The sequence below is a fragment of the Daphnia magna genome, linkage group LG2 (assembly GCF_020631705.1).
Source record: "Daphnia magna isolate NIES linkage group LG2, ASM2063170v1.1, whole genome shotgun sequence".
Lineage (NCBI taxonomy): Eukaryota > Metazoa > Arthropoda > Branchiopoda > Diplostraca > Daphniidae > Daphnia > Daphnia magna.
The window spans coordinates 15632813-15655518 of NC_059183.1; the positions used below are offsets into that span (position 1 = coordinate 15632813).

Sequence of the window (22706 nt, forward strand, 5' to 3'; positions counted from 1 at the left end):
TTGCCAGGGCTTTTAACATTTACGTGGATACTTGTATAAGAAAAAGAAAAAAGAAAAAAGAAAAAAGAAAAAAGAAAAAAAAAAGCTTACAACTACGGTCGAAAAAACAAACAAACAGTAGATTCATTTTTTATTTCGCTTATCGTACGGGTAAGAAAAAGAGACAACACTGGACAAATGGCCATCTCTGCTGTGTAGGGTTTTCAAAGATCTTTAAGGTCGACTCAGTGACGGATCTTTACAGATTGAAATTTTGAGCTTGAATTGCAAATTTGAGATTGGAAAACTTTCCGTAACTTCATTCAAAATAAGGCGATTAATCTAAAGGGTCTTGGCATTGGACGCAATCTTCCATCCCAGCTTCAAATTCTTCAATTTGCAGCGTCATCTCGTAGACATCAAATTGAGAACGCACCAATCGCGATGCTTGCAACAACACTTCTTGTGTCCGTGCGTCAGGACCTGCAAAATGATAAACGTTAAATTCAACGAGTTTAGAAGAATGCTTAATACTGGTGTTTACGAATAGCCAAATGCGCAGCTAATGCTACTTTGTCCATTGTGAGAGCCCATATGCGAAGATTGTGTACACGAATCACACCTTGTTCAAAAGCGAAAATTAAAAGATAAAATTATAAGCACCACAATATAATTTAAAATAAGTATAATTACCATCTATCAACAAAAAAGTTTCCTGCACTCTATTAAAATCTAGTCCGCGTGGCAAACCTATGGACATTTTTGTGTTACAAAAACATAAATGGGATCGATAGATTATTCATATATTACCCTCCATCAATACGGTCAACGCATCTTTTAAGATTGTGATCGTTGTGAATAGAACTAAGATGCTAAATAAAAATGTGCAGATAGGATCGATTATTACCCAATCCGGCTGCAAAACAAAGCAAATTATAAAACTGATTCATGTAATTATGCAATGAACTACTACCAACCCATTTACCTTAAAAAAAATTATGATGGCGGCTATGAAAACTCCAAGACTTTGAACAAAATCTCCAACAACATGAATAAAGGCTGATGAAAGGAATAAATCAAGCCCGTGGATTTACCTACTCTTCGAATTCTAATAGAATACCTGCTCGGACATTGATATTCTCCACATCATCATGCGTATGCCCACCGTGACTATGGCTGAGTAAAGGTTGGCTTTCGGTGTCATGGCTGTGGGCCGAGTGGCTATGTTGATTGTTGTTCCCTCCATGGCTATGTCCATGCTGGTGGAGCGTGCAACCCATTACTAAGTTGATGGCTACTCCTATTCCCGATGTTATTAACATGATTTTGGCATCAATATCGAAGTCTTTGTTAACAAGTCTTTGAATAGCCAAGTAAACTAAAATCCCTGTTACAACCCTAAATATGTCTTTAGTTAAATAAATACTACTTGCACGTGTAATAATATACAAGTATACCATATCATCAATACCGATGTCAGTGCTCCAATAACTTCTACAATAGAGAAATAATGACGATGGAAATTAGGTGATGGGAATAGGTTCCAGGAATGATAACACACGGCATACCTGCGCGGTGCCAACCAAAACTCATCCGCTTAGTTGGAGGTCTTGACGCAAGCCACAAACTAAACAATGATATCATGAATGAAGCAAAATCTGTTAGAAGGTGAGCTGCATCTGTGGCTATTGCCAAGCTATTTGCAAGGTAACCTCCTGCAATGATTGATAAAATAATCACATTGCAAGTAAGTTCAAAAATTTGTGAATAGAAAGGCAAAGAATACCTACAACTTCTCCTACCATGAAGACTAAACATAGAACACTTGCTATTATAAGCTTTTTCTTAGCCTTTGAATCTACAGTTGACACTCTTGCCCTATGGCAGTGATCTATAACAAGTATTGTAAATATAATTAATGAAATCAATGACACTGTAGTTGAAAAATGTAAAGTCACCCAAAAGAGGAGTTTCCCCACTGGATGCACATGACTCATATTCCAAACTGTGATACAAATGAACAGCTGAAATAGTTGGTAAACATATAAGACTATACATGAATGGACATAAACTAACTGTGAAGTAGCAACTGGTTGTAGTTCAGTCCCAGGGATTCTCTTGATATTTTGACTCCTTGGACTGTGATTGGTTATGGGAGTTCTGCTTTGTCTCACATCATTCTCCTTGCAAGCACTTGATGGTATATTTTGTCCGCAATTAATGCATTTGTCTGCAACAGGTGTTAGAGTACCACCATCATTTGAGGAGGAAACTTCTTCTAGACAAGGTACTTCCGAGATGTCAAAATTATTTTCGTGTAGGGATACGCTATAAGCTTTTTTCCGTCGTTGGGTAGATCCCGGGATTGAAAGGCCACCAGCTGAATTTGCATCGACCATATCCATAGCGACAATTGAATATGTTTTATGTTACAAGAAGAAAGTTACGAAACCTAGGAAGACACTATACGCTCTCATACATCGAGAAATCTCGGTATATGTCGAGGAATCTAAAATTAACGGACGTGTCAAAAATTAGTGAGAAGAAAAAGTATTCAGCAATTCCCCACCCCACAAACACATCTAAAAAAATTTTATCTTGTTCGTCTCACCGATTATTCGTTGTCAACTCTTCTTACAACAAAGACCAGGCCATAACGATATTCTTCATGCAAAACAGTTGTCCGATTCTCCGCTGTCCGCTCTCCGGTGTCGCGGTGTGTTTGTGGTATGGTTTGTGGATAAAGAACACTTCTACAATGGCAGATAAAAATGGCGAAATAATAAAGATAAACTACCCCCCGTGTTTTTGCAGTGTGATTTGTGTATTTACTTTATTTTAAACGTATCCTTATCTCGTCGTTATTACAAGTTTTTGCATCCCTTGGCCGGTTCACCTGGCACATAAAAGGATATGGTAAGCAGCTCACCAGCGGGATAGTGAATACAATTTATTCCCTCGTATGTCAACAAAACTACGAGGGCCAAGGGCCTGTAATATTAGATATTGTTACTCAAATTACCACCCTTATTTTAACACAACTAATAGATGGCGTTCACCTTTGTCAACACGTGAAGAAAACCGCTGGCCTAGTGTGGTAGAAGTCGTATAAAACTGAAAAAGAGAAATGTCTCTACTAATAAATCAAGTAAAATTAGGCCGTAATTTATTATCATTAACCCAGCCGCTATTCTTACAGCCCAACCGTGAACTCAGAGGAAAAGCTCCGGATGTTGCAAGATCGCTTAAGCAGCGACTAGATGGTGGGCATTTTGATAGGTCATTTAATTGTATGACTAAACTAATGAATAAATCTGGTTTTAAAGAAATTTCTAGGGCCAAAAGAGATCCTAATCTCCATTTCAAAGTCAATATAGGTTTACCTCACCTAAAACCATCAAGAGGAGAAGAATATTCTTGTAGGCAGAAAATATTACGGTCACGAAAAGGACTTCAGTCATTGCCCAATGAACAAATATCATTAGAAGAAATCAGAAAAGAGTGGCTCAAAACATCTGCTCCTTTCCATATAAGAGCTGTAGCTGAGCATTACAACATCTTTGAAGATCTATTTGGAGAAGCTTTCTTCTTACCAAGAATTCCACTCTCCATCAAATATGAACAGCCTGATGGCTCAAATTTACCAGTTTACTTTGGGAACCAGATAAAACCAAAAGAGGTGAAATCCCCTAAATTTAGCTATAACTTACTAATTGATGTATTTGGAAATTCAGGCTGCTGTAGCCCCTAGTGTAGTGTTTGAAGGAGATCCTTCTTCACTTTGGTCACTAGTTCTGACAAATCCAGATGGCCACCTCAGTGAAAAAGATGCTGAATGTGTACACTGGTTCATGTGAGTGTGAATTTTCACAAGATTTGTAAAACATATATCTATTAGTTATTACTTACATTTCAGTGGAAATATTCCTGGCAATGACATCAAGAAAGGAGAGGAAATTGTTAGTTATTTACAACCTTTTCCGCCAAGAGGAACTGGAAATCAGAGACTTGTATTTGTATTGTACAAGCAAGAGAAAATCATTGATTTTAGTTCATATAGGAAAAGTGCACCATGGTAAAAATGCTGGTTTGTGTTACAGTATTTTGGCCTGCTCATTCTTTATTCATTCTTCAGCTTAGAGTTAGCTAACAGGACATTTCATATGAAGAGATTTTATAGAGAAATGCAAGATTCTATCACGCCTGCAGGCCTATCTTTTTTCCAAAGTGACTGGGATGATTCATTAACCGAATTTTTCCACAAAACACTCAGTAAGACCCGCGTAATTTCTCGTTTCTGCTTTTAGCCAGCACAGCCATGTAATTATTTCATTGAATTGTAGATATGAAAGAACCAATTTATGACTTCGATTTTCCTGAGCCATATAAGAAGCCGCCAGTATGGTTTCCAAAGAAAGCAGCATTCAATTTGTATGGAATTAACTAAGATTATAAAGTAGGATGCAGCATTTCTAGTTTTCTTTTATTTTAGGTACCTAGACAAACATCGTGACCCGAAACAAATATCCAAGGAATTACTTCTGAAACGGATGAAGACAGTCGATCCTTTTGAACCCAAAAAGCCTGAGCCCAAATATCCGAATGCACTACCTGAGGACAACAAATTACCTTCATGGGTTCGGGTGGAAATTCGGAAACAAAGATTGAAATGGGGTCGTTATAGCGATATGTAAACGAATGCAATGTGTTAGAAAACAATAAACTGTACTCGAAACTGAAATATCTGCCACGCATGAGCATCTGTTGGATTCGATTTGTACCATAAACAATATATTGTTTGAACACTTAACATCTCTGCAATATTTTAGTTCATGAATGGTGTATTTTAACTTGGTTGAAGAACGGATACCATTTGAAACAAGAAGCAAGTGGTACTATTCAAATGTTCGTAACACTTGGTTACTGACCGACCTTTACGAAAGGATTCCAGTTAAATAAGGATCATAAAAAAGGATCCATAATGGAAAGAAATTAAAAAAATTTGTGAAAGGAAGGATAGGGTAAAACAGTTTTCAGTACGGTAGACGTGCCAATTCTTCAAAGTTTATTTCCTCGATTTCTTCGGTGATTTTCTGTGACGGTCGCCACTGGAGGATTCCCGACTTCTCTTATGCCCACCTGATGATCTGCTTGATGACGGTTTGCTTGATGACGGTTTGCTTGATGATGGTTTGCTTGATGACGGTTTGCTTGATGAATGCTCTCTGCTAGGCAAGAAGAACATGGCACATTAGTAAGAATATAAAGTATGGCTACAATGCAAGATATTTCATTTAATATTGGATTGTTTCTTCGTAATAGGAATTCGTAGCCTCGCCATCTTGTCATCGAAAACATGCACAAATACCCTACCTTTTAGAGGTTGGAGGTGCAGCTCCTTTACCTCCACGGCTTCTGGAGTACTCGTCCTCGAAGTTTACATTTTCTCGGTCGGCTTCCGCAGCTTCACGCTCAAGATCAGACCAATCTTTTCCTGATTCATCCGAGCTACCACCACCACCATCCTCACTGCCAGAGTCACTGTCTTCTGACATATCGGACGAATCCGCTTCTGAATATTCACTGTCAGATTCGTCATCTTCTTCATCATCGACGTCCGTCGGTGCATATTCATCTTCCTCAGATTCTTCATCTGAACCACCATGTTCACTGCCGGATTCGGGATCAAGGAAAGTCCATCCACCGGTCTCAAAGAATGCCTCTGGATCGTCGGTAATGGTTTTCATAATTTTAGACCAATTCAAGGATTGTACGCCTTCTGTATAACGAATGTCGCAGGAGCTGCAAACAGAACAATTTGTTACGTATACCGAATTCAGATTGCTACTTTCTTGTGTTACTTTAGCCATTCCTTGACGTGGTCGAGCATATTCATGGGTACGGCATTCACCATGGCAACTTTACGATGATAATTTTTGAAAACGAAGACCATATCGAAGTTCTTCAAGTGAAACTGGACACGTTCGAAATGAACTAATTCCATGTCTTCCAGTGAAATTACGAAAGGGGGCTAAAAATAAAATGTCATTAGAATATCACGGTATATGGCTTACACATTTAGACACTTTACCCATTCTACTAAATTGACGAGGCATCCGGAGGTGGGTTGAAGGAGAACAGTGCTGCGGAATGGCACACCAGGGAAACCTAATTCCCGGAAAGGGGCATCAAATTCCACCTCATTCCTCGTCATAGTCTCAACCTTAAACAAATTCATTAAGGTACCTTTAAAATAAATTTTTCATAATTAGAACATACTTTTTCACAGAAGGTTTTGAAAGCTGTTTTCAATTTATGCCTCAGTTCTCGTTCAGCCTGTTCGGCGGCTAAATCATCGCGGTCGTGCATATGCTTGGTGCTTGCCGAGATCGGTTGTGATTTCACCTACTTCAGTGTAAAACTGGACATCATTGTGCTTTTTCTTGCCAAACATAATAGCGTTCTGGAATTTTCGTAAAAAAATAAAACGTTATTTTGGTTCAAAAATGAATAAATAAAATAAATAAATAAACAATGTAAGTAAATCCTGGCATACCTTTAAATGGAAGTGTAAAAGAATAATCATCTCGCCATCACAGGGTTGGAAAATAGCATGTTTGATGTTGTTGTAAAGGATGTCTACTTTGTCTCCTCTTACAGATGTATAACGGAATCCATTGGTATGGGCTTCTAGCGAACCCAAGATTCGTTTTTGAGCCACATTCGGTCGAATATAGAGGTCTTTCAGTTTAGGATTGGCTTTGTTCTGAGAAAGAAGCAACGTATCTTGCTTGACCAAATCTTCTTTTTCTTTTTCTTCAGCCTCGCGGGTTTTAAATCGCTTTTGCACTTCTTTGATCAATCGGAACGCTGTGTTAAGGTTCGACGACGGTGACGACAGTTCACCGGGTTCTTTAATGTTTGTGCTTCGGTATGTACTAATAAATCATTGCATGCCACACAAAAAAAGGTAAGTGTGAGCGGTAATAAACAAGTAAAACAAAAAGAATAAATTTACTTACATTTCTTTAAGGAATGTGGCTTCAGGATTTGGAAATGCCGCCGTTTCAGCTCTTCCCATAGCTGCTCCCGGATGGAAAAAATTTATACGCAAATAAGTGTAGTCTCCTTCAACACTTTGACTGATATTCTTGATTGTCGAAATGTGAAAGGGAACCGGAATGCCGTAAATAGGCATGATGACCGTTTCATACTTACGATCTAAAAATTTAAATACGGTTATTTCTCTGTTGGAAACAATAACTTAGAATCATGCAATAACGTTACCAACATATAACTTCAATTCTTTTACTTCGTCTTCTTTTGGCAAGTCTTTCCCGGATTTATACGACACGGTAGATTTCCTAACTTTCTCACTATCCAAGCGACCCTAAACCCGAAACTATGTTTTAAAATTTCTTACTCTTTTACGTTTCCTTTTTTCCATTACCTTCTGCTGCGCCAATCGAAGTTTAGCTTCTTCATTAAGGTGAGACGCCAGTTCCTTCTGATGTTGTTTTCGTTTTTCTTCAGTGGAGGTTTCCTAACAAACAATTTGAAAAACGAGATGTTACCTATCTTTTAATATCATAAAAGATTTCACGATTGCATTCAAATTAACGAAATACACATTTAATCATCTACAACAAATAACAAAGATCTAAACAACAAGCCCGACTTTAATATTTTTAACACACAAAAAAAAAAATAATTAAATAAATATAAAAAAGTAAAACTGAAGAACTTTGCAAAAGAAAACAAGAAGAAATTTAGAATCTTACCCTGAGCTTCGAATCAAGAATTGCAGTTCTTTTGCCACGACCTAAATTTTGAGGCTGTCGTGATGGCTTTTCATCGTCCTCCTCTTCTTCTTCCTCTTCATCACCCGATTCATCTTTAAGAAAAATTCCAATGTTCTTGATCCTTTTCTTTGACGCCGTTAGTACGGTTGCAGGCCCCTAAATGATTTTTTATTTGTAAATTACAAGGAAAGAAAAAAGTAAACGAGTAGTTTTGTAGCAGCTCACCTGGGATACAACGACAGTGTCGCTCAAAAACAAAGCATATTTTTTATAGCTTTCATCTGTGCTATCAGGATTTTCAAGATCAGCAAAACCCAGGTTAACGTTGAATACCATTCCCTTTTTTATAACTGCGTTATTCTTTGGTCCAATTACTAAAGAGCTTTCACGAAATTCAATTCCGGTAACAAAGCCTAGGGTTTTTGTCATTTTATCCAGTAGTTCAGGTTTTTCTTTTTTTACATATGCCTCAGCAGCATTGTAGACATCGCTTAGCTTCGCTCCTTCGACCAAAGATTTTAAAATTTCGTCCTCAACCGACAACAGGAAATTGTACGTATCCTACAGTAAAAATTAAAATAATTATTATTATTACTAAAAAAAAGGAGATAGACTAGATCGCGAAACTTTCTGGTTTTTACCTGCATCTTTTCAGTAGGGTTGACAAGTAGGGTTCGTCCAATATTGGAGCAATAGGATTTGTAGCGTGCACCTAAAAGACAAACGATGGCTCCGAAATGAAGAGGTTTATCATCGCTGGAAAGTGCAAAAAATAATAATAATAAAATAAGTATAACGGCAGGTAAAAAACGATTTTGAGTACCTGACTGCGCTAAATTTCAGGCTATAATTTCCTCCACTCTGGATGATGGCTGGGTAGCACATATCGACTTGGCCTGTATCGACACCTGAGACGTATTTCTTGTCCGTTGCTGCGTTCTCCACACCCTCTGCTAATTTAGAGTGTTTGACCTTGAAGAAAGTATTACAATAATCCTTTTACATTAAGTTGTCTTTGTATGTCACACCTTTTTATCTGCATCAACAATTTCCATAACTTGCTCCTTGAGATATTTGTTGAATAAATCAACTGACACTTGACAAGCTTTCTTAATAACCATAAGTTCAGACTCTTCTTTGGGAGCCATCATATAAGCTGCACCAGAACTTATGTCAATTGTTCTGCAAAAAGAATTTTAAGGGTCACAGATCTCAATTACCTACAAACAATTTTAGTAGATTTTCTTACTCAAATTTTTCTTTTTTGATTGCAGTATTCCATGCATCCATAAACTCCCCGTGAAAGCTATCTTTTGAAAAAACACCTAGTTTCTTTCCTTTCTTTGATTTTTTCAATGCTTCAATTAATTTCACAAAATTTGCCTTATCTTTGTCACTCTGAAAATTTTAAACAAGAAAAAGAACTCTGTAAAGAAAATAAAACATTAAATGGTATGTATGATTTAAAATACTTACTTTATCTCGAACCAAGAGTTTAACGGCAGGCAAGCCTTTCTCTTCTTTAACAGCTTCCAGAGGCCTTAAAAAGTCTATTTTTTTCTTGCTTGCAAGAAAATAGATGGAATCTTCACATAATGCCATTACTGTATCAGTTAATTCATATCCAAGAAGCCATGATTGTAGAGCAGATGTCTTGCTATACACAACTTCTTCGTCCGCCCCCAGAGCTGTAACCAGGGCATCCATATCTGCAAACCCAATATCAGCATTTGATTCACCATTCTGAGATAGTGAATAATTAGGTAGTATAAGAAGATTCAACTGTCATGGCTGCTAGATGCTAATTGTAATTTACTTTCCAAGATGAATAAAACCGTTTTATCCTCCTAAAGAAAACCTCTTTGTCAGCTGCGAGACTTCCCATGGTTAGCAGGAAACGGGAAGCATCCAAGTAAAATCCGTACTAGCGTGTTAACTTTTACGTTTAGAACTCGAAAAAATAGATTAGCGCCGAATAATGCTACAAATACTTCTCAAACCCGAGTCGAAATAATTCACAACGTAGAACGCACGCACGTTTTCCCTCCACAATTTCTGCTTTTTTTCAGAAACAATAACGCCAAAGTTGCCAATATTTTTTATTGTGTTTCCGCCATAGTTTTTAAATAAATTATAAAAAAAAAAAACTTTCGGTGTTAGGTGCTAGAAAAGATGCAATGATTGTAACATTTTAAAAATAGTTCATGAATGCAAAAAAATATGAAAAAATCAATGTATTCTTTAGTTTACTTCACATTTTGACTCTTGAGATATGAATCTGAATAATCTGATCAACCTGTATAATTTTGAATCGGACTTCGGATGCGGTTCTAGTTTTACTAGCAGACTGCTCGAATTGTCAAATGTCAAACAACCAAAGATAAAAACGCTTAAGTAATTTTACCGGGTTACCGGCGCTCTTTACTGCATTTTCATAAAAATATGTCTGTGGTGCAACAGTCGTTAAAATGTGTTTTTTGTCAGATTTGTCAAGGCCTAGCTCCAGCAAGTATCGTCCATCAGGTTTGCTCTTGCTCCCTCCGTTAGCTTTCCTTGTTAAGTTACATATACCACATGAGACGTATTACTTAGATTGAATTCTGATTTTTCTAGTTGCCTCTATCGGTAAAAAAATATATCACTCGCATGTAATGGAGTTCAAAAATTTTACAAAGTATTGCTTTCCTAAAAAACACCAGCAATTATGTAAAATTATAACATGCTTTATCACTTATCCATTATTTGTGTACCTAGGATCTTAAATATTTGGCATTTCGTGACATCAAACCAGCTTCAAAGAACCATCTTCTAATCATACCTAGAGAACATATCACAGATGTAAAAAGTCTTACTGTAGAAACTGTCAAGATTGGTAAAATAGCCTTTTAGTTACCTATTATAATGAATTTACAAAGTTAGCTCCCTGATTTATAAGTTGAGGAGATGGTTGAAATAGGACAACAGCTTGTGAAAGAACATTTAGGAACCTTAGTTGATTACAGGTATTTCATGTTGTAATTTTGTGGTGTGGAAAAAGAGGCTACACAAAACTTGATTAAAACTGCAGAATGGGATTTCATTGGCCACCTTTCAACTCTGTCAAACATCTGCATCTCCATGTGATTTTTCCGGAGCAGAGTATGAGTTTTATAGGCCGTCAAGTATTTCGTCCTGGAACCTTTTATTTTGCAACGGTATATATTTTCGCTACCAGTAAACTGGTAGAAATAACAAGTGTACTCTTTTTCAGCCGGAAACAACAATCGATTGGATCAAAAAGCATCGCTCTTCGTCTCTGTAGCAGATGACTTTCTTGTCTTCAAAATTTTGACCTACAGTCGAAAATTTAAAATTCTGATAATTGGATACTGCCTAAGACATTTAAGTTGCATAGTTGATAAAAATACATGACTTGATCAAAGATTGATTGTTTGCCTGACACCCATCAATAGCATTTCATATTTGCGCGGAAAGGAACGAAAATAAACAAAGATAATAAATATTCATATATTCGAATTAATTCAAAATCATTTGTATTTCCAAAAAAATGAAGACTAATAGCGGATTTACGATAAATGAAAGAAATACATAATGAGCGCGACCGATACGTGATCAATTGCAAGAAAAAAAATTCATTAACTTCAGAAGTATGACCCAAACGGGAAAAAGTAATTGGCAATCCATATTATGGAAACTAACCAGCTAGGTAGAAGTAACGGTGGTTACTTCTTGTTTGCTAAACAATTGGCCTAGCCAAGCTTGCTTTAAAATTTCCTGATGCTCAGGACTTCGCTGTAGAATAAGTTGCAGAGAGCTGATCGTTCTAAGCACCGTTGCAGGTGCAATTATTCCAAAATCATACAAGTTGGACAGATGAAGTATAAAATTTCGATACAAATTTCTTTTTAGTAGTTCCTGGCCATGTGCATCCAGGAACATTTGCAAAGCCACACCCATCTGGCAGTCTCCAACGTAACTGAGCAACCAATGTAACAGTTGTAATATTTATTTAACACGATCATTCTACGGTCTTACTTGTGTTTGAGAACATGGAGATTCCACAGTTTCATCAGCTCTTTTTCTCCTTCGTTCACGTCAGTGAATTCGTCAATCATCATGCAGGTTTTCGCCCGAAGCCATTCGGGATCTGTTTCGTTTTCGCTATCCACGTCTAACTCTTTAGCTTGTATGGGAAGACAGGTCGATGTGTGATGATATAGTCTAACTCAATTAGTAATATAAAAAAAAGTGTTTGCATTGAAAAGAAAACTTTTATATTCCTACCTGTTATGTCCAGTAATAAAAGGTCGCTGAGTTTCACATACTTCATAGCCGTCATCACCTTCCGCTTGTAGGGGATCCTGGCCGGATGCCCGCATACGGCGTGGTCGCCAAACCAATGTGGCGGTGATCGGAGTTCGCCGAGTTGGACCTTGCCGACCGAAAGCGGCACCACCCGATGAAGCCCCCAAAGCTAAAGGCTGAGCTATGAGATCGTGTGGGTTGCCTGAATAGGATCCATCATAGGCATCATTCACACTGATGTCAATTCTAACATGACCCTTTTCCGTCCCCTATATTAAATAATAAAACAAAAAAAAAAAAAAAAAAAAATTAATTAGTTGCAGTTTTAGAACCCAGTTAATCAGAATTCTACTATAATAGGAAGTATACGCACAACATGACTAAAATTAAACCTCGAGTGACACAATCTCAAGTGTTTTAGAAGAGCTGGTAGTTGAAGGCAGTGTAGCGAGCACCACGGACAACGAAAGTCACTCCTAGTTTCCGTCTGCTGTCGTCTACTTGCGTTATACAAGAACTGGTAGCGTACAACCGTCGGTTCATCTACACTGTTAATTTGACTCTTTTCCACGCTGCTGCTACTACTACTTGTGCTGCTGCTACTCTTGTCAGTGGTCTGTGTAGAGGCCGACGCAACGTACGGCTTCGGTCTGTCAGAGTAAAATACCGAAACAAGATAACAGGGATTTGAAAGCATGTTGACTTGATGTACTTACCGGTCAACAAGCGCTGAAATAGGATCATTTGCCCATTCCAAACGGAATTTAAGCATCGGGCCATGAATTAAAATATTTAATGGAGGAGCGGTATGTGAGGAATCTACAGTGCTCCAGGAGGCGTTTGCCAAACGCAAGGATTTGTCTGAACCACCGGGAGACGTCCCATTTGATTCCGGTGAAGTTATCTCTTTCATTGCAAGTTCATAGTCGCCATCGATCAAAAGACAACGAGAATGGCGATCGTATACAACCAGTTCGGCACCAAAAAGCCGCGTTGTTTCTTCCAACATTCCAGTAGTTAGTGATGCGTCACTGAGACGACGGCGTTTAGGCTGTGGTTCACTTTCTGATATTATTGGCGCAGAAACTCGCAATAGCAATACGTATGAATTGCCCTGCAATCATTTTATTAAATGGATTGTTGTTACGCTTTAGTGGTTTTTCAAAAATACTACCTGTTGGCCATTGCGTAAACTAAGATCTTCGGTAGCGATCGAGACCGTCGGAGCTTTCGGAGGGGGTGAATCTTCATTGGGATTTATACAAACTTCAGTTGTGCCAACACTTATCTATCAATGAAAAATGCTTTGTCCAGATACTTTTCCAATTTTAAAAATTTTGACCCACTTGCATAATTGGCGAGGAGACGTCTTTTCTTTTTTTATGTCCAATTTGTAATAGAAGGGTTTCGACCTTCACCGGTTCCCGACAGCCGTTTACTGTGACATACGTAACAATAAAAAAAAAATGTTTTCAACTCATAAAAGTAACCATAGAGCTTTTACCTTTTGGATCATAGAATCCAAGAAAAGTCAATGTCATGAATTTAGACCGAGTATTTACATCATTCTGAGAATTTTTTTGAACTTTGCTGTCTAGCAAATTCACCAGTTTGCAAGTTTTTCTGTTTTGATGGTTTCTGGTGCACCTTCCATTCATGTAGCTCAGAGTACGGTGAAGGAAGATAGGCTATTGAAGAAGAAAAATGTTGCCCCAATTCAATTTCAACTTTATCAAACATTTAATAAATACTACCGATAGAAAGTGGCGTGTGCGAAGATATCTATAGATCTGGGTAGGTTCTGAAAACAGCATGTGTGAGTATTAGGGGAAAACAAATTAGAAAGAAGAATAAAAAGGGAAATTAGATAATAATACTAAGAAAATTGCATGATTGAACATTCTTGTGGACATTTTTTTATGACTGGAACACCTGTTGCAGTTTAGGACAAGCCTAAATCAGTTAATAAAAATGTAACTTCACATAAGATATAAATTTGTCACTTACTTTCAAAAGCTTGAAGAAAGAGTTCATGATCTGCTTGAACGGAATCAGCAACACGACCGTTATTAGTGGTGTTTCCTCCTTTGGATGACGACGAGTGATCGGTGTCTCTTTCCTTTTTTTTAGGCCCCATGATGTTTGTTAATATAGAACCAAAAACTTCCTTCACATACAGGCTTAGTTTGTCGAAATAAAACCGACTAAAACTAAAACACTAAATGACAGTTTAAAAAAAAACCATTAATTTTTTTTATCGAAGGACCCCAAACAACAATCAGCCGCGAATATAATTGTACCACATTTCACAGCGGGTTGCCAAATTTCTTTTATTTTCAAGTTTTTGAAAGCGTAAAAAAGTAACAGTTGATTTTTGGGTTTCAAAAATTACTATCAAATGTTTTGCTCTGAATGGTGCAATCCAATTATCTACAGCATTTTTTATTGATTGGAAATCTGCGTCATTGCGTGTACAAATGCGAGTTTCCGAGATCAGAGATGCGAGATGCGAGCATGCGACTACGATTCTACAACTACTAGTCCCCACCCCCAGAACCTGAGGAAGCTCAGCTGCCGGAGGCAATATAATGTGTTTTTTTTCGTCTGCACTCTGCTTTACTTTTGTCGTTATAAATATTGTTTGTTTTAGAGCGAGTTTGACATTCGGTTAAGTTTTGGACATTGCCATTCAAATTTTGCCTCGGAGTCAATAAGGATTCACATTTTGGCTGAATATTAAAGAAAATAACCTTTTCGCTGTGGAAAGAAATGGAAAAATTAACATTGATTTCCGGGGCATTATTTCTTACAGCCGATATATTTGCCATTGTTGCACTTGCCTTACCATTTTGGATTGTAACTGACGTAGGAGGTATGAAAATTAGAACAATTTTATGTTTTGTGTGATGGCTAACTTCAGAAACTCTTTGTTTTTAATATATGCAATGTATCATGGACATACCAACAGGAGAAACTTCTTTGGGATTAATGTGGACTTGCACCACTCTATATAATCGGCCAAAAGTATGCTTCTCTCCTGATCTCACTCCCGAATGGATGATGGCACTTGTTTGCATTTTTATTGGTTGTGTGTGCATAACAACAACTGTTGTGTTACTAATCTCGAGTCATTGGGATTACAATGTTGTACCATATGCAAGATGGGTTGGATTTGCTGCAAGTAAAAGAAATTCTTATTCAAATTATTTTAACTATTTTATTTACCTATTTATTTTTGTTCTTATGCAGTGGTTTTATTCTGCTTAGCTGCTGTTATCTTTCCTCTTGGATTTTCTATGTCTGAAATTGGAGGAGAACCATACCAGCTACCAAATAGTTTCCAAGTTGGGCTTTCTTACATATTTTTTGTTCTTGCATTATGGATTACAGTCATCTCAGAACTGTTTGCTGGGAAAGTATGTTTACCACATTTTTGATAATTTCTGTACTCTTTTCTGATTTTTTCTGAGAGCGATGATCCTAAACTATTGTAAAACCCATTGACAGCAGATTGTATTTGCGTAATCTTCGAGGTGGTATTTTTTACTAACGGATCTCATTACAAATTTCATTTTTTTGTATTTCCCTTTTCCTTCTTGGATATGAAACAATTTACTGCAAAAAAAAATCATAAATAATGTGAAACCTAACGGAGAAGCTTCAATTTTAGTTCGCCCTGGTATTATGTATGCAATTGTAGTCAACTCGTTGATATCAACACGAATTTAAGAGAGTGATTCATCGCAGAGTGTATCAAGTTGAACATGCTACGATTTGTTGAAGCCTACAACCATTCTCCAGCCAGATCAAAAGAATAGCCGGAGGTACAAAACGTATATCGAATTATAATCACAGGTGCGCTTGTGAGTAGATATCTTCTGATGGATTGGTCGAATGTGTATGATTAACCACATGTAATCAGCAAACCTTTACTTGGTTTGGGTGTGTCGAGTAACCTCGGCACACGGAAGTCTGCGATGCTCGTATAGAGAATTTCTAGTGCTTTGAATCAAAGGATGGTTTGATTATAAAGGCCATGAAGGTCGTACAGATGTACAGGAAGCTGTGGCCAGTTTCGCCGTCGAAGGCTTTGTTGGACTCGATGGATTGATTCTATAAATAATAGCCTTTGCTCTTCCTCCAACGGCATCCTACATGGATACAATGAATATCCAAAAAGATTCGTTATTTTAAGATTTCATGCCTTGTATAGTGTGGTTCTCTTACCAACTCTTGTTCAACCTCTTATGGTCGGCGCGATCTCTGTGATCCAGCGTGCATCGCATTCGGTCCGGATCTAGCGGTCTCGGCTTGAAATCCATAGCGTCAAAAAGTCGCTCCAATTCTGTAGATGCGTTGCGACCAAGTAACTGCTCGTAAAATATGACAGTTCCCTTCTCGATTTGCTCTATCCAGCGGATGGCATGGTCCGCCCAAGCGTAGGCAACAAATTTTACGACTTTATTCCATTGTGGTCCCCGGAAAGCTTCTTGGGGAGCCTTCCCTACTTTCCCTGCTAGCTGCCAATGCCGATACGTGAAAACAACATCCATCGGGTTTCGCAGTAGAAGAACACCTCGGTAGTCATATACATTTCGAAGTATATCCGAATAGCCCTAAAATTCAGATTAATTTCTCAAACAAGGCCCAACGTAAACGAGCAAGGTACCAACAATTGTTGTAAGTTTGGGTTTTAAAAAAGATTTTCTATAATCACCTCGATGTAAAGTAGTCGAAAATAATCAACCATTCCATCTACAGTGATTGTTGCTTCATGATCCTTGTCAATTATAGTGCATCCACAAAAAGGATCGTCTCTAATACCGAGTTGATCAAGGCCTACTCCTGCATAAAATCAATTTAAAGGATATGTTAAGTTCAACAATTAAGCTATCGTAAAACACGTTCTTTGGCAACTCGAGAAATAAAAAAAAAATCCACATACCTTCCAATTGTACTGGAGGAGGATCCTGTTCATGAATTGAGCCTGTGTAAATACCTGTAATACCTTCAATCATCTGCCTCGTCCAGGTGACGCCGCTACCGGGAAATGATGTCAACGCCCATTTAGGAAGGCTATCTCTATCTGCCAACTAAATAGCAAAAAAAGTTTCAAAATACCAATTGCCACCCTTTAGTTTTGTGGACATTGGAAATTACGAGAAATCATACCATTCAAGATATTCGATTACCTGAACAGTAAATTTTTTGCAAGTTGGATCATCCTTCCAAGGATAACTCACAAGTTTGTCATGCTCGTTAGCTTTAGGACGAACTTGTTTGATACTGTTTCCCAGAGACTCAATAAGTGTCTTAGAGGTCAAGGCAACAATTGGTAAAGGTAAATTTTGATTATTGATAATTGGCGAAACATTCGCCAGAATTAGAAAACGAAAGGTGTACGCACAAACTGCCGCTGTGCCGATGACGAAGACACGTTGACAAAAAGTTTTCTTACGCACCATTTTTATAGTCAAAAGCCTAACGCCAAATACTTTCTTTTACACCCACGATTCTTCGAAATAATGTTTAACTATTGCGTTTTTGGAAGCGACAAATCTCAACTTCTTCCCTTGTTGGAAAACTGTATAAGACTAACTGTGCACACCTGCTAACGAATTTTGAATTGTTTGATTCCTCTAGGCACAGCCTTCCAGTCAATTGCTGGTCGGTTGAACGTGATAATTCAAGGCTGTTTCTTTGTTAAGTCTCCTGGAAATATCTGTAAAACTTTTTCAAATACAGAAACTTAAAATACGTCACGAACATTCTTAAGATTGGTTCAAACTTTGTCTTCAGCAAGAAACCAAGTTTTGAAAATTTTCGGTGAATGTGTGGTGTAACAGAGTAAACAGTAATGTTGTACTAATTAGCCGAAATAACATTTACATAACGCATTTATATTTTGTATGCAAAAGTTGGAGTAAATTTTTTTTTTTTTACCGGCAATTCGGCTGAAAAACGGTTTTCTAATCAGTCACAGGTCGAGATTTTCAAGGCTGACTAAAAAAACTATTGAACATTGGTTGTTTATTTTACCTGCTGCAATGGGTAGTTGGGATTGTGGCACGTCTCGGTCGGGCGATCCCTTGGCACGATAGGCTGAACGAACCGATGAACAGGTCACGTTGTTACTGGGTGATGTTGGCAGAGAGGCGTTAACGATGGCGAACCAAATCAGCAACAGGAGCCATCGGTGAGGAAAGAAAACTAAAGGGGAAGCCATTTTCACTTTGTGGGGGCAAAGTTGGTGAAAACTTGTTGCTCTTTTTTCGAGTTTTGGCACGATGCGCCGCGAATGGCGTGGCGAGGCAGAGAAGAATGGCCGCTGTCTTTTTTAGTTTTAAATATTAAAATAGAAGAACCACAGAGAAATCTGTATTTTAAACTTTTTTTTTTCTTTTCTAATTTTCTTCCCCACTTTTTTTTCGACGGCCTTGGAATGTTTTCGAGATGGAAATTTATACAAATCACTCCCGACTGCCGGACGAATGAATCACCCATCGTTGTTTTGTTGTTTTTGGAACTTTTCGATGGCTCTCTCTATCTCTCTCTCAAACTGACCCAGAATGAAACACACGAGCGGTTGAAATTGATAAGTGAATTTTGCACACTGCCGACCAAAACGGAAACGATTGAAAAAAAATTTCTTGTCAAAACTTGGCTTGCAGCAACGAGGATGGGAAACGGAATATGAACAAGCGAGGAGAGACAGGACGCGGCAGGACGCACACGCGAACCGATCGTTACTTGACTCTCGACTAATTCGACTAGGAACTTTTGGAGGGAAACGAGAAATTCCCTCTAACCCTTTGCCTTCGTCGCTATCAAAATGACAACAGCACCAAACAGACTGCGCACGTCAATGGCGCCAGGCTTTGATACCTCAACGGTTTGGAGGGGAGTAGGCAAAATATACGAAGAAATTGAAGCGTTTACGCCATCTAGTGGTCATATTTTAAGCCGTTTTCTGCCATGTATATTTTATTTTTACATAAAAAACCGTCAGGTTTTGACAAGATTTTATATTTCTTGATTCTGCGGTTAATGTAGAACCTACAACGATTCAGAATACAAACTCTGTATCACCCCAATCAAGACTTTTATGAGTGTTTTTCGTTGGATTAATAATTTCCCAAAAAATCTACCTGTACGCTATTTGTTCATTTTGCTTTTGCGGGAAAACCATAACAACGAGCTTGCATCTCGCTATTATTGTAAAAATCCTCACGACAATCCTTGCAATCGTATTCTCTATTATACTGAACTTGCTTGCTGCTTGCTTCATGATGACAACTAATTTGAATTTCAGCTTGCCAGCAATTCAGCTTGACTACAAGCAAACAGCATGATCAACAAGTGGCCGGCCGGAACATTGGCGTCTCGATAACCGACTTTGAGTTGGTCATTTCCATAATATTTTCTGCTTTTACACGGAATATAAAAACAATTAGTGCCTGAATTGTATGTGAAAAAAAATACTGAGCGAGAAAACATAAAAGATAATGCCACAATTTTAAAATTGAATTTTGGAAATTAAAATTTCGAGTTGGAATGATACATGCTAAAAAGCTTGTCTGCGATAGATGAATATAGGCAGCCGCATAGCTAATCTGAATTGATCGATATTTCCCTGACTTTTAAGTTCGTCATCAGCGACTAACAAGTTATCGAAAATGCCTATCAATATTTCATTTCCGAGTCCCAAACTTTTCCCAGGAAAGAAGAAAGATTTTCCAAGTGTATCAGCGCGGATCAATTCTTTCGGTGACCGCAAAGCTGTTTCCAAATTACCGGATCCCAGTGTTTCTGGTGCTCCTGAAAAACCCAGCAATGGTTCCAAACCTGCCAACGCGCGAGCCACGGTTCGCACGACAATTAAGAAAGAACCTCAACAACCGGCCAAGAAAGACGCGGCCAAACCACCGCAGCCAGAAAAGACGAAACCCGTACCTTTCCGTGCTCGACCTGTTCCTGCTAGCACATACAAGCCACCTTTCCAACCTACGGTGCGCAAAATCAACAAGGCCGTTATCGAAAAGGAGCAAGCCCCCGTGGCAATCATAAAAGAGCCCACAATCGCCAATGAAAAGGAGCAAGCCCCCGTGGAAATCGTAAAGGAGCCCACAATCGCCAATGAAAAGGAGCAAGCCCTCCGTGGAAATCGTAAATCAGCCCACACTCGCCATCGATGTAGAAATTGCTGAGCCGACCCATGAAGCTGCTAGCTGCGAACCTCCGAAGGTTAATGAACCGAATGGCACTAACGAAGACGTTTGTAGTCCCATTGAATCGGTGAATGAACCGGCTGAGGCAAGCAGCGCGACTGAAGGCGCTCGTGCGTTATTACCTGATCACCCGCAAGGGCCGGGCATTCCCCCATTTTTGCCAATGGTATTTATCAAGGATTGCATAAGACCTTATGTCCCTCAACAATGGAGCCATTACACTAACCCACCTGATTACGGCAATCTCTACGATGCAAATGGCGCATACTTTTGGGATAGATCCATGGCCAGCTACCATTGTGTTCGTATGTCACAAGAATGTTTCTATCAACATTTCCCTGAACATCGTGTTGGTGATGGAGCCTTGCCACGATATGATACCCAAGGCTATGGGGATCAATCAGCTAACGTTCGTGTCCGCAATGTCTGGACGAGAAAACCACATAAGGCTGAGTGGAATGCGTCCTACCAACGTAGATTGGCCAGGAGAGCGAATGAGAGAGCCGAAAGAGCTGCAGTGATAGCACAAAGGGAGGCGGCTGAGGCTGCAGGACCCCAAGTGCCTCAGTGAGTCTTTATTTCCCTTTTTCAACACAGTGTGTATCAAAATTCTTACGTTTAACCTTCTTTCGGCTTTCCTCTAATTCTAAACTTGCGAAGATGTCCTTCCCCAATACCAAACCAAAGGAACTGGGCGGTGAACCCTTAAACGGAGTTGTTCGTTGTTGTATGTGGGGACTAACCAATTCATGTTTCCTTTCTGTTTCAATTGTTTTCTTCACGGCACAAGCTTGCGCTGCAAGTGATGGGATGGTGAGCAATATTGCCATCTCTCACTAGCACGCACTCGCCGGAAGAAGACCATCACGAGAGTTGATTGTCTCGTGGTGATGGCAGAGTTTACAGGTTGTCCTCACCTCTGCGACAATGCGCAATTACCTTTAGGGGGGAGTTTTTCCTTAAATGAGCCAACCAGTTCTGGAAGTGCGCTATTGGCGAGACATCTAAGCAAGTATTCTTCTCTTTTTTTTCCCCTTTTCTTATTATTTTTTTTATTGTTCTTGTTCGGCTTGTCTTAATTAATTTACTGTTCTGTCAGTTTATTACAAACAAAATTTTAAACCATTTTGATTACCCTTTTTTTCTTTATTACTAATCGGATTTCAATCCTGTCCGTGCGTTATTCAGAGTTATTCTCAAAGTAACTCTAACCTGTAAACTATTACACTTATTCAGTAAGCAACTCCACAATTATAGACAAAACCAATTTTGAATAAAAAAAAAAAAGGCAAACCCGCACAAACATTAAATTAACAGTATACGCTATACATTATTCAGTTTCACGATACAAATAATGTCGAAACAAATATCCGGCAAATATCAAGCGCTTACTGGTTGCGCCACCAGAAAAACAAGATGTTTTCTTGCAGATTTTATGTACGTTGTTTCATAAACGACGGTAATTTTTTAGGCTTCAGACATTCTGTTTTTTACTCCCATCTTCATTTCGACTCCAGTTTCTTTTGCCTTCTAAGCTACGATAGAATAATATAATCGAGGGCCTGATGGGATCGTGGTTCGTAGGTTTGATTTAGTGCGATAGCAAACCTAATGAAATTTTATCGAATTCACTTTTTGTTCAAGATGTGCAGTGTATTGAAAAGAACTAATTCTAATAACAACTAAAAATAAAAACTGATCTACAAGCTATATATGGAAGACTTGGCACACGTACAGTTCATCAAGAACAATTTGGATCTCCCACCGTCCATCGATTAGTATTGGATATCATATGTAGAATTGTCTTTTCAGTTACTCAGCAGTTTAATCGGTAACAGTGCCTTCGGTCGTTTTTTTTTTTTGGGGGGAGTTGGTTTTGTTTTAGTTTCCCTCGCTTTGTAAGCCAGGTTTGGATAATCGTGGGCCTAAATTTGTTTGAACGAATTTTGTTCGATAGCATATCTAATGAAATTCAAGGTGTCTATCGAATTCAAGGTGAGCAGTGTATTGACAACAACTAATTCTAATAAACAACTAACAAAAGATTAATCTACAAACTATGGAAAACTTGCAACACGTTTAGACTACAGTTCATCAAGAACGATTCGGATCTCCCATCAATTAGTATTGGGTATATTTATGCCAACCTTCAAGTTAAGCAAACTACGCGGCTTTTAGGATATAACGGAGTTGCCCTTCTAGTTACTCAATTTAACGTCAGTGCCTACGGTTATAACCTTTGCGAAATCGAATGTGTTTGCTCAGGCATAGGGGAGAGTGGGGCTAGTTGGCAGGAGGGCAAGTTTGCAATTCTTAATTTAGACGAATTGTGTGAAAGAGGTTTTATTGAAATAATTCATAGTCAAAGATGTTTATCGTGCGTACATTTGTG

At 38.4% G+C, this 22706-nt stretch overlaps 7 protein-coding genes across 11 annotated transcripts; 3 read left to right on the forward strand and 4 right to left on the reverse strand.

Moving 5' to 3' along the window:
- Positions 1–117: 117 nt before the first annotated feature.
- On the reverse strand, positions 118–2901 carry LOC116916490 (zinc transporter 2). 3 transcript variants are annotated; one of them, XM_032921740.2, is made up of 13 exons: positions 2812–2901; positions 2591–2732; positions 2056–2488; positions 1938–1984; positions 1766–1870; positions 1548–1694; positions 1437–1473; positions 1100–1377; positions 965–1038; positions 790–895; positions 673–729; positions 524–601; positions 118–462 (listed from the first exon to the last, which is right to left on the reverse strand). In XM_032921740.2, exons 3-13 carry the CDS (start codon positions 2382–2384, stop codon positions 317–319), a joined length of 1404 nt encoding a protein of 467 aa, XP_032777631.2. In that variant the 5' UTR covers positions 2385–2488; positions 2591–2732; positions 2812–2901; the 3' UTR covers positions 118–316. The 3 variants fall into 3 exon arrangements, with proteins under 3 accessions (XP_032777631.2, XP_032777632.2, XP_032777630.2); XM_032921741.2 differs by lacking the exon at positions 2812–2901 and having other exon boundaries at positions 2591–2750; XM_032921739.2 differs by lacking the exons at positions 2591–2732; positions 2812–2901 and having other exon boundaries at positions 2056–2584.
- Positions 2902–3014: 113 nt separating this feature from the next.
- Positions 3015–4720, forward strand: LOC116916491 (39S ribosomal protein L38, mitochondrial). Its single transcript, XM_032921742.2, has 7 exons — positions 3015–3242; positions 3306–3658; positions 3714–3832; positions 3896–4054; positions 4115–4251; positions 4323–4410; positions 4472–4720. The coding sequence occupies exons 1-7, from the start codon at positions 3107–3109 to the stop codon at positions 4671–4673; spliced, it is 1194 nt and encodes a 397-aa protein (XP_032777633.2). The 5' UTR covers positions 3015–3106; the 3' UTR covers positions 4674–4720.
- An 82-nt stretch (positions 4721–4802) lies between these two features.
- On the reverse strand, positions 4803–9854 carry LOC116916486 (FACT complex subunit spt16). The gene is given in 18 exon segments (XM_032921735.2): positions 4803–5207; positions 5353–5781; positions 5841–6010; positions 6071–6202; positions 6259–6351; positions 6353–6442; positions 6536–6917; positions 7002–7200; positions 7267–7369; positions 7430–7522; positions 7761–7937; positions 8007–8342; positions 8423–8537; positions 8605–8753; positions 8810–8963; positions 9031–9179; positions 9258–9524; positions 9598–9854. Coding segments are annotated over 18 exon segments (3270 nt in total). The 5' UTR covers positions 9667–9854; the 3' UTR covers positions 4803–5044.
- A 238-nt stretch (positions 9855–10092) lies between these two features.
- Positions 10093–11204, forward strand: LOC116916494 (histidine triad nucleotide-binding protein 3). The gene is made up of 5 exons (XM_032921747.2): positions 10093–10304; positions 10536–10653; positions 10717–10783; positions 10849–10975; positions 11032–11204. The coding sequence occupies exons 1-5, from the start codon at positions 10224–10226 to the stop codon at positions 11080–11082; spliced, it is 444 nt and encodes a 147-aa protein (XP_032777638.1). The 5' UTR covers positions 10093–10223; the 3' UTR covers positions 11083–11204.
- A 93-nt stretch (positions 11205–11297) lies between these two features.
- LOC116916487 (polycomb protein SUZ12) lies at positions 11298–14536 on the reverse strand. 2 transcript variants are annotated; one of them, XM_032921737.2, is made up of 10 exons: positions 14094–14536; positions 13841–13887; positions 13591–13774; positions 13433–13524; positions 13261–13374; positions 12803–13200; positions 12460–12736; positions 12066–12355; positions 11817–12002; positions 11298–11757 (listed from the first exon to the last, which is right to left on the reverse strand). In XM_032921737.2, exons 1-10 carry the CDS (start codon positions 14221–14223, stop codon positions 11484–11486), a joined length of 1992 nt encoding a protein of 663 aa, XP_032777628.1. In that variant the 5' UTR covers positions 14224–14536; the 3' UTR covers positions 11298–11483. The 2 variants fall into 2 exon arrangements, with proteins under 2 accessions (XP_032777628.1, XP_045025865.1); XM_045169930.1 differs by having other exon boundaries at positions 13841–14018; positions 14094–14235.
- A 112-nt stretch (positions 14537–14648) lies between these two features.
- On the forward strand, positions 14649–15667 carry LOC116934534 (uncharacterized protein C16orf52 homolog A). Its single transcript, XM_045169935.1, has 4 exons — positions 14649–14666; positions 14737–14958; positions 15055–15267; positions 15336–15667. Exons 2-4 carry the CDS (start codon positions 14856–14858, stop codon positions 15521–15523), a joined length of 504 nt encoding a protein of 167 aa, XP_045025870.1. The 5' UTR covers positions 14649–14666; positions 14737–14855; the 3' UTR covers positions 15524–15667.
- LOC116916492 (WSC domain-containing protein 1) lies at positions 15646–18974 on the reverse strand. Of its 2 annotated transcripts, XM_045169933.1 has the most exons (6): positions 18126–18974; positions 17279–17816; positions 17032–17179; positions 16804–16931; positions 16314–16702; positions 15646–16237 (listed from the first exon to the last, which is right to left on the reverse strand). In XM_045169933.1, the coding sequence occupies exons 2-6, from the start codon at positions 17549–17551 to the stop codon at positions 16096–16098; spliced, it is 1080 nt and encodes a 359-aa protein (XP_045025868.1). In that variant the 5' UTR covers positions 17552–17816; positions 18126–18974; the 3' UTR covers positions 15646–16095. The 2 variants fall into 2 exon arrangements, with proteins under 2 accessions (XP_045025868.1, XP_045025867.1); XM_045169932.1 differs by lacking the exon at positions 18126–18974 and having other exon boundaries at positions 17279–18118.
- Between the last annotated feature and the right edge of the window lie 3732 nt (positions 18975–22706).

What these genes read in the sequence shown, in the direction of transcription:
- LOC116916490 (XM_032921740.2), bottom strand. Translation starts at nt 2,384, where the DNA reads ATGGATATGGTCGATGCAAATTCAGCTGGTGGCCTTTCAATCCCGGGA. An exon ending in TGGGGAAACTCCTCTTTTGG is followed by an intron (nt 1,871 to 1,937) that starts GTGACTTTACAT and finishes TACTTGTTATAG; the next exon opens with ATCACTGCCATAGGGCAAGA. An exon ending in TTTTGGTTGGCACCGCGCAG is followed by an intron (nt 1,474 to 1,547) that starts GTATGCCGTGTG and finishes TCTCTATTGTAG; the next exon opens with AAGTTATTGGAGCACTGACA.
- LOC116916491 (XM_032921742.2), top strand. Translation starts at nt 3,107, where the DNA reads ATGTCTCTACTAATAAATCAAGTAAAATTAGGCCGTAATTTATTATCA. An exon ending in TATAGGAAAAGTGCACCATG is followed by an intron (nt 4,055 to 4,114) that starts GTAAAAATGCTG and finishes TTCATTCTTCAG; the next exon opens with CTTAGAGTTAGCTAACAGGA. An exon ending in ATTTTTCCACAAAACACTCA is followed by an intron (nt 4,252 to 4,322) that starts GTAAGACCCGCG and finishes ATTGAATTGTAG; the next exon opens with ATATGAAAGAACCAATTTAT.
- LOC116916494 (XM_032921747.2), top strand. Translation starts at nt 10,224, where the DNA reads ATGTCTGTGGTGCAACAGTCGTTAAAATGTGTTTTTTGTCAGATTTGT. An exon ending in TGTAGAAACTGTCAAGATTG is followed by an intron (nt 10,654 to 10,716) that starts GTAAAATAGCCT and finishes CTGATTTATAAG; the next exon opens with TTGAGGAGATGGTTGAAATA. An exon ending in GAACCTTTTATTTTGCAACG is followed by an intron (nt 10,976 to 11,031) that starts GTATATATTTTC and finishes ACTCTTTTTCAG; the next exon opens with CCGGAAACAACAATCGATTG.
- LOC116916487 (XM_032921737.2), bottom strand. Translation starts at nt 14,223, where the DNA reads ATGGGGCCTAAAAAAAAGGAAAGAGACACCGATCACTCGTCGTCATCC. An exon ending in TGGATTCTATGATCCAAAAG is followed by an intron (nt 13,525 to 13,590) that starts GTAAAAGCTCTA and finishes CGTATGTCACAG; the next exon opens with TAAACGGCTGTCGGGAACCG. An exon ending in GTTTACGCAATGGCCAACAG is followed by an intron (nt 13,201 to 13,260) that starts GTAGTATTTTTG and finishes AAATGATTGCAG; the next exon opens with GGCAATTCATACGTATTGCT.
- LOC116934534 (XM_045169935.1), top strand. Translation starts at nt 14,856, where the DNA reads ATGGAAAAATTAACATTGATTTCCGGGGCATTATTTCTTACAGCCGAT. An exon ending in GATTGTAACTGACGTAGGAG is followed by an intron (nt 14,959 to 15,054) that starts GTATGAAAATTA and finishes ACATACCAACAG; the next exon opens with GAGAAACTTCTTTGGGATTA. An exon ending in ATGGGTTGGATTTGCTGCAA is followed by an intron (nt 15,268 to 15,335) that starts GTAAAAGAAATT and finishes GTTCTTATGCAG; the next exon opens with TGGTTTTATTCTGCTTAGCT.
- LOC116916492 (XM_045169933.1), bottom strand. Translation starts at nt 17,551, where the DNA reads ATGGTGCGTAAGAAAACTTTTTGTCAACGTGTCTTCGTCATCGGCACA. An exon ending in GCAAAAAATTTACTGTTCAG is followed by an intron (nt 17,180 to 17,278) that starts GTAATCGAATAT and finishes TTTGCTATTTAG; the next exon opens with TTGGCAGATAGAGATAGCCT. An exon ending in AAGAGGTTGAACAAGAGTTG is followed by an intron (nt 16,238 to 16,313) that starts GTAAGAGAACCA and finishes GTATCCATGTAG; the next exon opens with GATGCCGTTGGAGGAAGAGC.